This window comes from Urocitellus parryii, chromosome 10, assembly GCF_045843805.1.
Source record: "Urocitellus parryii isolate mUroPar1 chromosome 10, mUroPar1.hap1, whole genome shotgun sequence".
NCBI lineage: Eukaryota > Metazoa > Chordata > Mammalia > Rodentia > Sciuridae > Urocitellus > Urocitellus parryii.
In genome coordinates this window covers 79,404,944-79,419,138 of record NC_135540.1, presented here as the reverse complement: position 1 = coordinate 79,419,138, position 14,195 = coordinate 79,404,944, and the positions used below count along the sequence as shown (strand labels likewise).

Here is a 14,195-nt window from a genome sequence, read left to right as displayed (position 1 = left end):
CACAATAGTCACATTTACCCCAGGGGAGGATAGAAAGAGGATGGCTGATCCATTCAAAAGAGAAAGGTAAATGACTACTTGGCAACTGAAGTTGACCTTTAGGGGAAAGACATATCTCACCATGGGATACATTTAGGGGGCTCTGATGACATTTAGAGAGAAACTAGAAAAGTTCTTGATGTTTCCAGGAGTCACCAGTCAGATTCCTGGAGACAATCAGGGAAAGGTTCCATGGGGAAGCAGCCCCAGGACTTTTACCTCAAAACTGCTGGTCATCACTTCCAGCTCAATATTCAGGGCATTGTCTAACTGTCTCCTTGGCCAGGAATTCTCAAAGCTGGCACTTTTGTGACCTCAAGCTTTCAGGGGAGCTTTTTCCTCCCAGTGGAGTTTGATTTCTGTACCTGAAACTAATGAACTCATCCCTGAGGACCTGTGAAAACCAAGAGCATTCTGTTCTGACAGCCTGCCCACTGAGGAAACTGGGAGGACCAGAAGGAAAAACTACTTGCTCTGGTCCTGAGGAGGTTGGGGGGTGAGGATTAGGCCGGGCAGGAGATGGAAGGAAGTACTTAATGGATCTTTCACGGGTGACATTTTTCACCATGTAAATCACTCCCCGCACACTGCACACCTCACTGCACGTATGCCTCTTGTTTTAGGCAACCTCATTTGAGGTGGAGGATAGCAAGCCTATTTCCTTGACAACTCAGGTCTCTGAAAGGATGAGCAGCTCACTGGGGCAAGAACTCGGCCTTAGGCCAGGCATGGTGGCACACACCTATAAACCCAGCCACTTGGGAGGCTGAGGAGGATCCTGAGTTCAAAGCCAGCCTCAGCAACTTAGTGAGGCCCTGTCTCTAAATAAAATACAAAGGGGGGGGGGCGCTGGGGATATGGCTCAGTGGTTAAGTGCCCCTGGGTTCAATCCCCAGTACCACAAAAACAAATTCAGCCCTAATGCTACACAGAACCAGTGAGGGAGGTGTAGGTAAAGGGCCTTCAGTGGGGGTAGATTTGTGGGTCAAGACACTAGGATTTTTTCTGAAATTAGCTCTGACACAACAGTCCCCTACTCCTCCTGCTTGCCTGAGAGCCTAGACATTATCACAACTGATCTTAGCTGCAATATGATTGCATGACTGTCCCTCTTTCCTGCCCCCCCCCCCCCGCCATCATTCAAAATGTTTCTAAGTCACAATTTGGGGCACTGAAACTACCACATCCAGCACTGCATTTTTTTTTTTTGAGAGGCAATGAAGGTAAGGAAAAGAAGAAGAAAGAGAGAACAGAGCTGATAGAGAGTGGCAGAGGTACAGGATGTACATCAGAGGTACATCACCCGCAAAAGGGAAACTAGATTCCTGCAGTGTGTTGCCTTCTCTGAGGCAGTTAGAGGAGTTTGGGGGCCAACAGAGGGCCTGCTGGTCAAGATCTTTCAGCACAAAGATTCAGTCTTCACCACTGAGAACAGTCTGGGAAAGGGCAGGGGTGACTTGGTAAACCTCAGGAGGAGAGTCTGGTCCTTGTGGCTCCTGGAGGAATGCCCGGGTCCTGGGGTTCAGAGGTTGTAAGCAGTGGAGCCTGTGAGTCCCATGGAGCTCTAGGCATGTAAGATAATATTTTAAGTGCTCACTTCTTGAGCATGTTCTAAACATTGAAGCTATTAAAGGTAAGGCCCAGTCCCCCAGAGGCAGGTAGGCTCTGTAGTTCAATGCCCAGCCCCACTTCTGGAAGCTGAGGGAACCAGGGCCTGGATGGAGCCTCCAGGCGGCAGAGGCTTTAGTTAGCAGTGGGAGTGTATCCATTAAGCAATGGCTGCATGTCTTACAATGTTGTCACTTACAGATAAAGGAAGACAGAGAATTAAACCACTTAAGAAGAACAATGGGGAAAACCACAAGGAATTGAGAAGGCACAATGAGGAAGCGGGATTACCAGAGCTCTGGGGGGACTTTAAAGGCTTTAGGGAGTCCCTAAGACACTTGCCTCTCACCATCCCTCAACACTGTGTTCACTCTCTGAGCCACACCCCCCTTTAAAAGGTACCAAGTTCTGGATGGGTTTGCTTCCAAGATAAGGGACTACAGGGCTTCAAGGGAAGGCTTGGAACCCCAGTGGCCCTATTCTCTATATATGCATCTGCAACTGGATCTATGCCGAATTAGCAGCTTTGAAGAAAGAGGTCTTCTTAATGTCTTCTTGTCTCTGCCCCTCTGGAAATAAAAGTAGGTTGTGCTTCTCCTGTCCCAGTTCTTTACAGGGAAACCAGAGCTAAAGGGCTTCTTGGATTACCGCTTCCAATTCTCAGTCCAATGTATCAATGACTGTGCCTTTTGTCTTGGCTACTGCAGTTTTGATGAGAGAAGCCAAAACCAGTCTTGGGGCTAGGAAGGACTGCTAGATGGTTAAGCGACTGAGATCCTGCAGCACAGGCACGGAGGTCCTGGGACCTCTGGAGAGGTGGTGCTCTGCTCCTGGGATTCCTTCCCTGTGGTAGGAGGTGTAAGAAAGGAGGATGGCCAGAAAGTCACAGGTGCACTCACAGGTGCAGAACACATCTGCACTGGCCAGGTAGAGAAAGCCTCTGGAGAGGTTGGTGCTGGGGCAGACGCGCTCTCTCCATGGGCTCGTTTGCTCACAGAGAAACTTCTGGGGCTGGAGAACTGCAAGTGGGCATTGCAAGATCACAGAGCGGGGAGGTAGAGGGGGCTTAAAGAGGCAGGAAAGGAACTGTTTTCTTCAATCTAATGCTTGAAAACCAAGACTCAATCTTGTGCCAGGTCTCTTCCCGCTTCCCTTATCTTTATTTTTATTAACTCAGCCCCGAGGTCCGTGACCCGCCAAGGAGACCAGAAGTTGAAATACTGCAGACAGAACCCTGGGACCCGCACAGCCACACTACTACCCGCTATCCTGGCTCTTTGAGCCTATACCTAGCCACTCTCTCCGCTCGCCTTGGACGGCAGGGCTGGGTCCCTCTGGCTCTCCATAAGGGGGCCAGCAAACGCTCTTTTTCAGGCTAACCGCGGGGGAAAGCAAAAGTTGGAAATGCCCGGGCAGAAATACCTGCCGGTCCGAAAGGGTGCAGAACTGGATCCCTAGGGGGCCGGGGCGCGTAGGGAAGGCGAGGGGAGAACCAGGGAGCTTCGAACCGCTTGTGGCCGAGCAGCGACCTCGAGCGCCAGGTGGGGCCCCTCCACTAAGCCTGGAGCGTGGGGGGCGCCGGCGGCACTTACCCCAGAGCAGAGTGAGCGGCATGGCTTTGGGGATGAGCACCAAGGAGTACATGGCACCCAAGTGAAGCAGGCTCATCAGGACCACGTTCCTCCAGACGATGTTCAGCCGCTGCTCACGCGCGCCAGGCCTCTCCTGGCGATCGCCGTATGCCAAGCCTTCGAGCTCGGCACGGATTTCCTCCTTGGCATCGCAGAAGGAAACCTTCCCCGCGTCAGTGGCCTGGCCTGGCATGGCTGGGGAGAGGTGGGCGCTGGCAGCAGCGACGCGCGGAGCAGCTGGCTGCGGCGGGGGCTCTTGCCTTTTAGCCGGGATTCTCCGCACCTCGCGTCCCCGCCCTCCCAGCCCTGCTCTCTTCTTCAGGCGTTCAGCGTAGCCTAAGGATGCCAATCCTGGCGGACGGCATCTGTTGCTGGCGTATCACCCGGGCAGCTGTCGAGCTCAACTCCGCTGCGAGGAAGAGGAGGAGGGAGCGTGGGGCGGGAGAAGGCGCGGAGCAGGGGCCGAGAGGGCGGGGTGGAGAGGGCTGGAGCGCTCGCCGGGAGCCGGGGAAGAAAGACCTGCATAGCTACAGCCAATCAGCACTGCCCGTGGGGCTCTTAAAGAAAAGGCCCCCTAAGCCCGGAGTCTGGGCTCCGCAGGGAGACCCCCTGGACCGGAGTTGGCAGCTCCTGACAGGGGTTCGGTGAGATGGGGTTCCGGGGACAGGGAGCCTGCAGCATGGCTCTCAGAGTGGCTCCCAGCACTCTTGTTGGTTTATGTGTGTCTATTTTCTCTAGACCCTAAGCATACCGTTTCTAGATGATTCCCATTTGAACCTCGTCCCCCTTCCCTCCCTCAAGCCACAGACCAATATTGTTGGAAATTTAAAATATTTGCTTGGAGTTTCACCGGGAGTTAAGGGCCACATTTACCATGAGAATCTTAAATTCCAGTCTGGCGGTTAGTAAGGCTCCCTAGGTCCAGGAGAGGAGTGTATGGCAGTCAGTCAACTCTTAGGGAGCCGCGGATGATCCAGGCACACAGCAGGGGCTCAGCGCCTGGTGGTTGATGCTAGAGGATTTGGAGCTGGCTACCAGCCAACAGTGCCTTGATGCTGCTCAGCTCATCAGCCCTACAGCTCTGTTTACGGTAAATTCTAACTAACCAACATGTTTCTGACTGGGAAAATTTTTTGTTGCTGCCCATTTCTCCCCTCCTAGGCAGATGTGACCGCACCTGCAAGTGGACAATAGAAGAAAAGGGGCTCAGGACTGGAAGCCAGAGGCACTGAGTTATACTTTTAATTTGCTGTGACCCAGCTTAGCTTCCTGGCACAATTTTTCTTACCTGGGAAACAGAATTAGTCTCTGTTCTTCCTTCCAGCTTGCAAATTCTGTGCATTTGAGTTTGAAGGGGTGCCATTATGTTGACATTATATTGAACATGAGAAAAAGCTGATGTTTTGATTTCTCATTGTTAGGAATCCTTTCCAGGATTCCAGGAGAGAGGAAAAAAAAAATACAAAGGACTGACTTCATGAAAGGGCCACAGTGGAGAATCTTACTGTTAGCAGATCTGAGCCAGTCCACTCATCCAGATAAAACAATGTCTAGTTTAAAACTGAAGCAAAATCTGTGGCTTATGGAATCTGGGCCACTGAGCTACTGTTATGGTGGAGCCTCAGATGGAGCTGAAACTAGAGAACTAAAGGAAACTTGCCTGAGGACCAGATAAATGTTGGCACTGTATAATGACCAGTGAGACAATGGATCAGGGAACTGGAGGGTGTGAATTTCATCAGTTTGCTCAACCTGCACTTTATAATGAACCACTCTCCCCCCATGCCTGCTCTATTCCTTCTCACTTCTACCAGACCCACCTGCGACCTGTGGCTCTTTAATACAGTCTGTTTTTTCTTTCTTGGGTGGCCTAGTTACTTGGTCAAAGACCTCTCTCTGGATTAGTGTCCTCTAACCATTCAGTCATCTGTTTGGCATTTATTAGACGCCTGCTTTGAGTCAGGACTAGTGAGCACTGGGGATACAAAAATGAATACGGTATGGTCCTTGCCCTAAAGGAGTTACCATAGATCCAAGACTGATCAAATAAATGTAACCTTTTGGCTATGACCTTGGAAGGGAAGAAAGTTCCAATCTATTATTAAAAAAAAACCTTTTTATTATGTATCTTATATACACGGAGTCAGGGGGAAGCAGCAAAATAGTTCTTTACTAGTCACACTGAGTTCCTTATCTGTTTGATAAGCTGCTTTATCTTGAACCTGTCTCAAACCAACATCTTCCTCTTTTCCAATGGATCAGATTGGGTTGGGCCAATGGTTTCAGCTGGTTGACTTCATGATGGAGAAGAGAATGTTTTTGTGTGTTGGGGAGGAGAGAAGTGTCCTTTAGGTCTTCAAATTATACCTTTGAAAGGATGGCTGAAGACAAATGGCACCTCCTCATCCAGCCTCAGAGTGCAACATCTACCAGTTACAATATATACTCTTGCTAATAACTGTCCACTGTAGCACATTATGTGTCAGGGTCATTGCATGTTTTCTTAGGTTCTGCTCAGGGCCTCAGAAGTGGGTGAATATTCATCTCACCCCAGGATAAATAACCCTTACCCTGCCAAACAATTACCAAAATGTGATATGAGCCATAATAGTAGTATGTTCGGGATAAAAGGAGGGAGTAGTCCTGTACTTATGCACTGAAAAAGTAGAAAGAAGGAAGTGAGGAGGGAAAGGTTCAAGGACAAAATAGTCATATTAGAAGACATGTCAGATTATAACCATTGCTACATGGGCAATTTTATTTACCAGTGCTATGTACATAGTGGACAAGTTCTTTTGTGAACTATCCAGTCCTCCTAGATATTTAGAAGTGCTTGATATATTTAAAAGTAGAAGTGATAGAATAAAAACTTCTTATAAATAGCTTTTTTTTTTAAAGAGAGGTAATTAATTCATTTGAAAGGGAGAAGGGAAGGTTATATTTGGGTAAGGATTTTTTAGAATATTTATTTAGTTGTGAAAAAATACATATAACCTAAAATTTACCATCTTACCATTCAGTAGTGTTAAGCAAGTTTGCATTTTGGTGCAACCAATCTCCAGGACATTTTCATCCTGAAAAACTGAAACTCTATACCCACTAAATAAAAATTCCCTCACTTTCTCCTCTCCCCAGCCCCAGTAACCACTATACTACTTTCTGTATGTATTCTATTTTCTCTTATATTAGTGAAATCACACTTGATTTATCATTCTGTGACTAGCTTCATTTAGCTTAATGTCTTCAAGGCCCACCCAGGGTTGTATCTGGATCAGAATTTCATGCCTTTTTGAGGCTGAATAATTCCATTGTATATATGTGCGGCAGGTAGCTTATCTGCTCATCTGTTGATGGATACTTGGTTTGCGTCCACCTTTTGGTCATTGTGAATAATGCTGTCATGAACATAGATGTACAGATATCTCATTGCAATTCTGTTTTTAATTCTTTTGACGGTATGCACAGAAGTGGTATTGCTTGATCTTATGGTAATTCTGTATTTAATATTTTGAGAACTCCCCCACAGCTGCTTTGCCATTTTGCATTTCCATAACAGTGCACAAATATTACCATTTCTTCACATCTTCACTTATTCTTAGCTGTTATTTTAGATTTCAGCCATCCTAGTGTGCAATAACATCCTATTGTGGTGTTTGATGGAATTATCTTAATAATTAGTGATGTTGAGCATCTTTTCATGTATTTTTTTTTGGTCATTTGTTTATCATTTTTGGAGAAATATCTATTCAAGATCTTGTCCATTTTTTTAAGTGGGTTTCTCTTTTTGCTGTGGTGGTAGTTGTTGAGTTGTGGGAGTTCTGTATATATTCTAGGTATTAACCCATCAGATATACAACTTGCAAATAATTTTCTTCTATTCTGTAGGTCATCTTTTCACTCTGCTGTGTGTTTTATTTTGGTACTAGGAACTAAACCCAGGGATGCTCTACCATTGAGCTACACTATTCCTCCAGCCCTTTTTATTTTTTGAGACAGGGTCTCACTAAGTTGCCCAGGCTGGCCTTGAACTTGTGATACTCTTGCTTCGGCCTTGAGTTTCTGGGATCACAGGCTTGTGCCACCATGCCTAGCTCTATTGTGTCTTTTGATACAGAGAAACTTTAAATTTTTATATATTCCAAGTTATCTATTTTTACTTTTATTGCCTTTGTTATTTTGCATCCAAGAAATCATTGCTAAATCCAATGTCGTAGAGATTTTCCTCTAAGTTTTCTTTAAGTTTTATGTTTTAGCTCTTTTGTTTAGGTCTCAATCTATTTTGAATTAATTTATACAAGGGGAAGGTCCAGCTTCATCCTTTTGTATGGGATATCCGTTTTCCAAGCACCATTAGTTGAAGAGACCCTCTGTCACTGTTTAGATGGTCCTGGCACCTTTGTTGAAGATCATTTATCCATATATATGAGGCTTTCTTTCTAGACTTTCTGTTCTGTTCCATTGGTCTACATGTCTTTGCTAGTGCCAAACCATTTTCATTACTATACCTTTGTAATAAGTTCTGAGACCTCCAATCTTTGTTCTTCTTTCTCAAGATTGTTTTGCCTATTTGGGGTCCATTGAGATTCTGTACAACTTTTAATGTGGATTTTTCTAAATCTGTCAAATTTTGATAAAGACTGCAGTAAATCTTTACACTACTTTAGGTAGTATAGATGTCTTAATGATGAACAGAGGACAGCTTGTCCTTGGAAAAGGGAATGGAATAAATTTGAAAATCTATTTTATTTAATCCAGTATATCCAAAACATATCTTCTCAAGTGTAATCAATATAAAATTATTGAGATATTTTGTACCTTTATCAACCTGTGCCTTCAAAATTCAGTATGTATACTTATAACACAGCACATCATAATTCAGATTAACCACAAATCAAGGGCTCAATACCCTATGTGGCTAGTTGCTAGCATATCAGACAGCATATTTCTGAAAGGTGAGTAGTTAATAGACAAATGTCAAATAAAACAACGTGAGCAAAGTTTTTGCACTTGGCATTCAAGGAGGTGTATGGAATGCCTGAAGTGAAAGTAAGGAATATGGGAGACAAAGCTGAAATGGCATGCAGTAGGCAGCCTGGGAGGGCCTGTGGGTGTCTGTGATGCCATATGGAAAGAGCTATAAGGTGGTAAGGGGAGCCAGCTAAAGGTGTTATGCAGCATAATAATTTGATCAAGTTTGCATTGCAGGAAGACCTCAGACTACTTTAGAAGATATGTGGGGAATGACTGGGATAGGAGTAGGGGGATGTAAGACTGAAGGTATGAGGGCCATTTAAGGACACTATGTCAACAGTCTGGTAAGGGTATGAGGTAAGGCAAAGACCAGATCCTGGAGAAGGGTGTATGACAAGGTAGAAGTAGCCAGATAAGTTTATGAGCCAGGTATCCAAGGGGTGGGTGGCTGGGATATCCTGAAGACGAACAAGTAACAGCTCTCAAGTGTCAATGAATAATCACAGGATTCGAAATACAAACAATAAAAATGTAGGTCTAGGAAGTTTTGGGTCAAAACCATCATGCCTGGATTCTGACCAGCAGTAGATGCCTTGGAGTAGAAGTTACCTCTGGTAGAGAAGATACAGACAGAAGATAGCTGGAAGTAGTGGTGCACGCCTACAATCCCAGCACTGTGGCAGGAGGATCACAATTTGAGGCTAGCCCCGGCAACTTAGTGAGATCCTAAGCAACTTATCAAGACACTGTCTCAAAAACAAACAATAAAAAAGAACATAAGAGTATTAGATGGTATATTATTTAAGAAAATGTGTGTGAAAGATGCTTCATGAGGTGTGTGGTTTTGTATGGTCAGGAGGGCTTCACAGGGGAGACAGCAGCAAACAAAACCCTAAAAGATAGTGTGACTTAACAGACCCCCAGTTGGATATGTGTAAGACAAGGCTCAGATGGGAGTTAGTTTGGCAAAAATACATAGCACTTATGTATGTTTGTATCCCTCCAAAGAATGAAAATATTTTTAAAAATCATGACAAAATATTTGTGGAAAAAAGGCAGGATTTAGAGAGGGAATGAATAGAAAGAAAAGATACATTCTTGAGTTGAGAAATTTGATTCCCATATGTGCATTTTTTAAGAAAATGTAGGTTTTGTCTAAAGGAGTTAAAGGCTTGTGAAAATGACCCAGGTTTGGCATTTTAAGACCTGGGTTTGAGTCTAGCTTGATCATTCTGAATTAACAAGTTTGAGAACTCTGATTTATGGATGACAGCCTTTCAGATCTTTCATTTCATCTTATGTAATATAGGAATTAAGACAGATCTTTTCTGGGAATCCTTACAGTGCAAATTACCCGATGATCTCAACCTCAGTATTTTTATGTGTAAAATGGAGACCACACCATGTTCTTTTCAGGAGTGGAACTTTGAATGGCCTTTGACTATGGAATAGTGTATTTGTATTATTTTATGTTACCACAAAGAAACAGATTGAATACAATTAGGAAACCTGCCTGGGTGCTTCTGGGGGTCCCAGGCTGTGAAAAGAAGTGCAACTACACAGTGAGCTGGTGGGGTTCACACTTGGGAAGAATGAACTCCTGCAGGACTAGGATTTGCACGCTGTGAGGTAAAATCACCTCTGCTTCATATGGGTAACCATGAAAGGCACAAAGAATTAGCTCTACAACTTGGTGGATTTAAAGGGGAATGGAGGTCACTCTTGGGCAAGGGGCTGGACAATGAGTGCAAATGTGAACAATCTTTGTGTTCCCAGGATGAGAAAGAGCCTCTTACAGGCTGTATATTAGAATGATTCAGGAGCATAGGTGGGGAACTTAGCCTCCATGATTGCAGGGAGATGGTTTTGTGATATAGCAACACCATGATTTAGCAGAAAACCAGTCTTCTCTGCTTCCTGCAGTTCCAGGAAGTTTGGTGTCCCTCTTTCTGTACTAAATGGATTGCAAACATTTCCCATTGGGAGTTTATACAGTAGTGAACAGAGACTGGGTCCTTTTAGTAAAGGCTTCTATTGCTTCAGAAGAGGAGAGAGTGAGGGGTTTTCTTTAACAAAGACCCAAAACTTACTGCTTAAGACCCTTCTCATTTTTCCTTATGATTCTCAATGGAGCTGCACTTAAAAGGCAAAGGCTCCTGGGCTCTGGAGATAGCCACATTTGAAAGCTCTTATTCCTGCTTCATAAGATAGAACAGAGGGTCTACTGAATAAAAAACCTATGGAAGTACTGAAACCAACCCAAACCCGTCTCTTCTGCTGCCCTTTGTGTCTTTCCAAATAATTTTGAGTACTTTTTTTTCTTTTTTTTTAAAATAACAGTGTCTGGCTATGTTGCCCTGGCTGGCTTTAAACTCCTGAACCCAAGTAATCCTTTAGTCTTAGTCTCCTGAGCACCTGCACCACCGTGCCTGGCTAATCTTGAGTCTGAATCAATTATTATATATTATTGAGACCCTTCTAGAAACCAAGCACTGAACTCCACAGACAAGAGTTATATGGCTTTGAGCTTAGGGAATTCACAACAGTAGGGCAAGCTGACAAGTCATCAAATTATCACTAAAGAAAGTGGATCTCACAAACACTAATATATGCCTTAGAAGAATCACCAGTCATCCTCGCCCCTCCCTCCTGGTACTGGGGATTGAACCCAGGGATGTTCTACCACTCAGGTGTACCACCAGCTTTTTATTTTGAGACAGGGTATTGCTAAGTTGCCCAGGCTGGCCTTGAAAGGCTGGCCTTGAACTTGCCTTAGCCTGCTGAACCTAATAGCAAGGATTATGAGATGCATGCCACCACACCCAGCTTAATTATCCCTTTCTAAGACCCAGTCAAGGCATATCAACATTGTTAATACCCACAACAACCCTGCCAACATCTGGCTAAAAATAAAGCTCATAAACCAAATCAAACCACCTCCATACTCTTGTTTTTCTGCCTGCTCCCAAATCTCAGCTCTCAGAGATAAACCAGTATCTATTAGTGTGACAGAAGACAGTATTGACAAAGTTTTCACCCATCAATTTTACCAGTCCTCCAGTTCCCTTCCTCTCATTAACACTCACCCCATTTTCTTTTAGGATAGTTATTTTCACTTCCAAAGGCACATAGACTTAGAAATCTGTGTTAGTGGCTATTATTATTTCTGTTTCAAATGACCTCTTTCACTTCCTGCTGTGTCAATTACCACAAGCTGCACTTAAAAGGCAAAAGCTCCTGTTGTTCTCTAGTGGGGAGGGAGAACTTGTAAACGGAGTTCAGGAATGTCAAAAGGTGACCCAGATTTGCAGCCCAAGGAAAAAAACCAAATTCATGTTGAGTATCTTATGCCATCACTCAAATGCAGCCATTTCTAATGTGGGAACAGGTGCACAGAAAGATAAACTTCAAAGAAATATATAGTATTAATAAGAACTTATTAAAGGACCTCAAGGTAAAGTAAAAAATCCCAAGTTGTCACATTACAATCTCTTCAATGCTTCTCCATTCATTTCCAATCAATTGTAAAGTGTTGCAGTGATTTTCTCCAGATTGGAAATCAAATTAAGTCTACAAAAGGGTAAGATATCCAAATATAAACATGTCTGACTTGCTTCTGTCATCTTTCTTCAAAGCTCTGAAGGTAATACACAAAGGCATCATAGGAAAGGAGGTTGAACCACAGACTTCCAAAACCAGAAGTGAAATTAAAGTGAAGAAATGGAGGCAGAACATGGTGACATGATCTAATAGTAAGTGCCAAAACCACTGGAACCCATTTCTTGACTCCTGGATGAGTGCTTCTACACTGACCTTCCTGAGGACACAATTTATAGCAGCTGGGATAGAGTGGGCTCCCTAGATTGTCAACCCAGGTTTCCCTCCATGGCCCTGGTTCCATAGCTCCTCCCTATTGGATCTGCTGGAGCAGTTGGTTAATTTGGTCAACTTTCTTCTCCTTTTTCTCCTGCTTCTTCGCTAACCTGCCCTCCATGTGGTTCAACTGGCACTTAAAAAATTACTGTGCCCACAATACAGACAGCCAGTTTGGCTATAGCCAGTTCTAGGTTTTCCAGTTCTGGTATCCTACCTCCCTAGTGACACTGTGATCAGGTGGCAGGCATAAGACCCAAACAAAGCCAATTAGAGATGCCTTTTTGAGCAGTACTTGGATGTTACGAGGCTATATCGTATGTTCGAGATTCACAAGTAGTAGAGATGCGAGCTTTGGGCTGCCAAGTGCTATCTTTTCCACCAAGTAAAGAGAATCTTCTTGAAAAGAAGCCAACACAAATTGCTCAATAAATGTTATCCATTATACAGGCCACATTCTGCTCCTGGGAAATACAAGGTCTCTGTAAACTAATGGAGGTAGGCAAGAAAAACCAGATACAAAAACTCAATTTTTTGTTATAGTAGCAACTATCCTTACTTTGGGAGAAATATGGTTTTGTAGAAATAAGGTGGGCTCACTAGGCTGAGACCTGGTTTGAATCCAGATTCCACTGCTTACCAGCAGTGCTTGGCAACCTGAATTAACTTGGCTCCGGCTGCTGTGGAGATTGATATACCAGAGTTCCCAGTTCATGTAAGCATAAAGTTCCTTCCATTAGTGTGGTCAAACTCTACTTAACAGGAGAGAACTTTTGACACACTTAAGGCTTCTGAAAGTTGACTTGTTCTTTCCAAAAAATCCTTAAGGAAAGAAGGTAGTTGGAGAAGTCCACCTTGTTATTTCGAGATAAATTCAGAGGGAAAGGAAACTATGTTTAGGGCACTTTTAGGAAATGGTTGCTTTTATTACTGAAATCTGCTCTTACTCCATTTTCCCTCATATTCTAGTCTTGCAGTGGACAGTTCCTTTACTGAGAGTACTAGTCATCTTTAAGATTACTGATTCAGGTTCCCTTAAGTTATACATTATATTAATGAGCCTCTTACTATTCAGAAGAAAAGCTCTGGAACATTCCTCCTCCAGTAAATTCTGTTCCTATGAGAGGCTCCCTACTGGTTAATTTTCATTGCCTACCAGGAAACACATCTATTTGGACACAAAAATCTCTGTTGAACTGTATAAGGCACTTTGTAAATATTTACTGCATTAAAGGAACCAAGTTAATAACAAGACTAGGATGCTACTCTCCAGAACCAGGACGTGTAATAAACTGTAAAAATAAGAATGGCAGAGATATGTGTTCAGTCGTTTCATTAGACTTAATTTTGCCTATACAAACTAAAACCCCAGCAAGTTCTTGCAAGATCCTATTTTCAAATAGGAAGGTCTCTTCTATTTTATAAGACTCTTGAAGTCCCCTCCTTTCCATTCATATAGTGCCATACATAAAAAGTGGTTTTGGAAAAGTCAAATAATTGGGAAAATAAGGAACCAGAAATAAGCCTATAGTAGGCTTCTAGGCCAGTGGAATGTCAGCTTAATACCAAATATAGTCAATAGGAAGTATAGTTCCATTAAAATATTTCAGATATTACTAACTAATGATGTTTATACAAAGTCATTCTAGGTGTTTCAGATGTTACAGTTTGCTAAATAAATACTTTGGCAGATCTCTGGAAACATTAAGCCTGAATGCAAAAAACACGCAACCATGGTTAATCAGTCTATTTCCTTTTATTTTATTTTCTTAGCTTTTTCAAGATCCATTTCAACCATCCTATACCTCCTGGGAAAAACAAAGGCAAACAGCTGGCAAGTAAAATATGCTATACTTTGGGCAACTCTGCCTCATGAGTCTATGAGAGATGACTGGTTATCAAAACACTGAGCAGAATAGATGCTACAAAAATATGTATGAATTAAGTGTATTGGAAAAGGTGGAAAAATAAAGCTAATTCGATTGCTTTTTCTCTGAAATATATATTTGTTGAAAGTTTTGGGGTGTTAATTCATAAGCCCAAATGGCTAAGACTGTGCATGGATAGTCTCTT

The 14,195-nt window shown here is 43.4% G+C and overlaps 1 protein-coding gene across 1 annotated transcript in view; it reads right to left on the bottom strand.

Moving 5' to 3' along the window:
* Scd5 (stearoyl-CoA desaturase 5) overlaps window positions 1-3,471 on the bottom strand; it is a 139,459-nt gene extending 135,988 nt beyond the window's left edge. The window contains exon 1 of the mRNA XM_026409017.1: window positions 3,240-3,471. Coding sequence (XP_026264802.1) covers window positions 3,240-3,471 — 232 coding nt within the window. The remainder of the gene's footprint in view (window positions 1-3,239) is intronic.
* Between the last annotated feature and the right edge of the window lie 10,724 nt (window positions 3,472-14,195).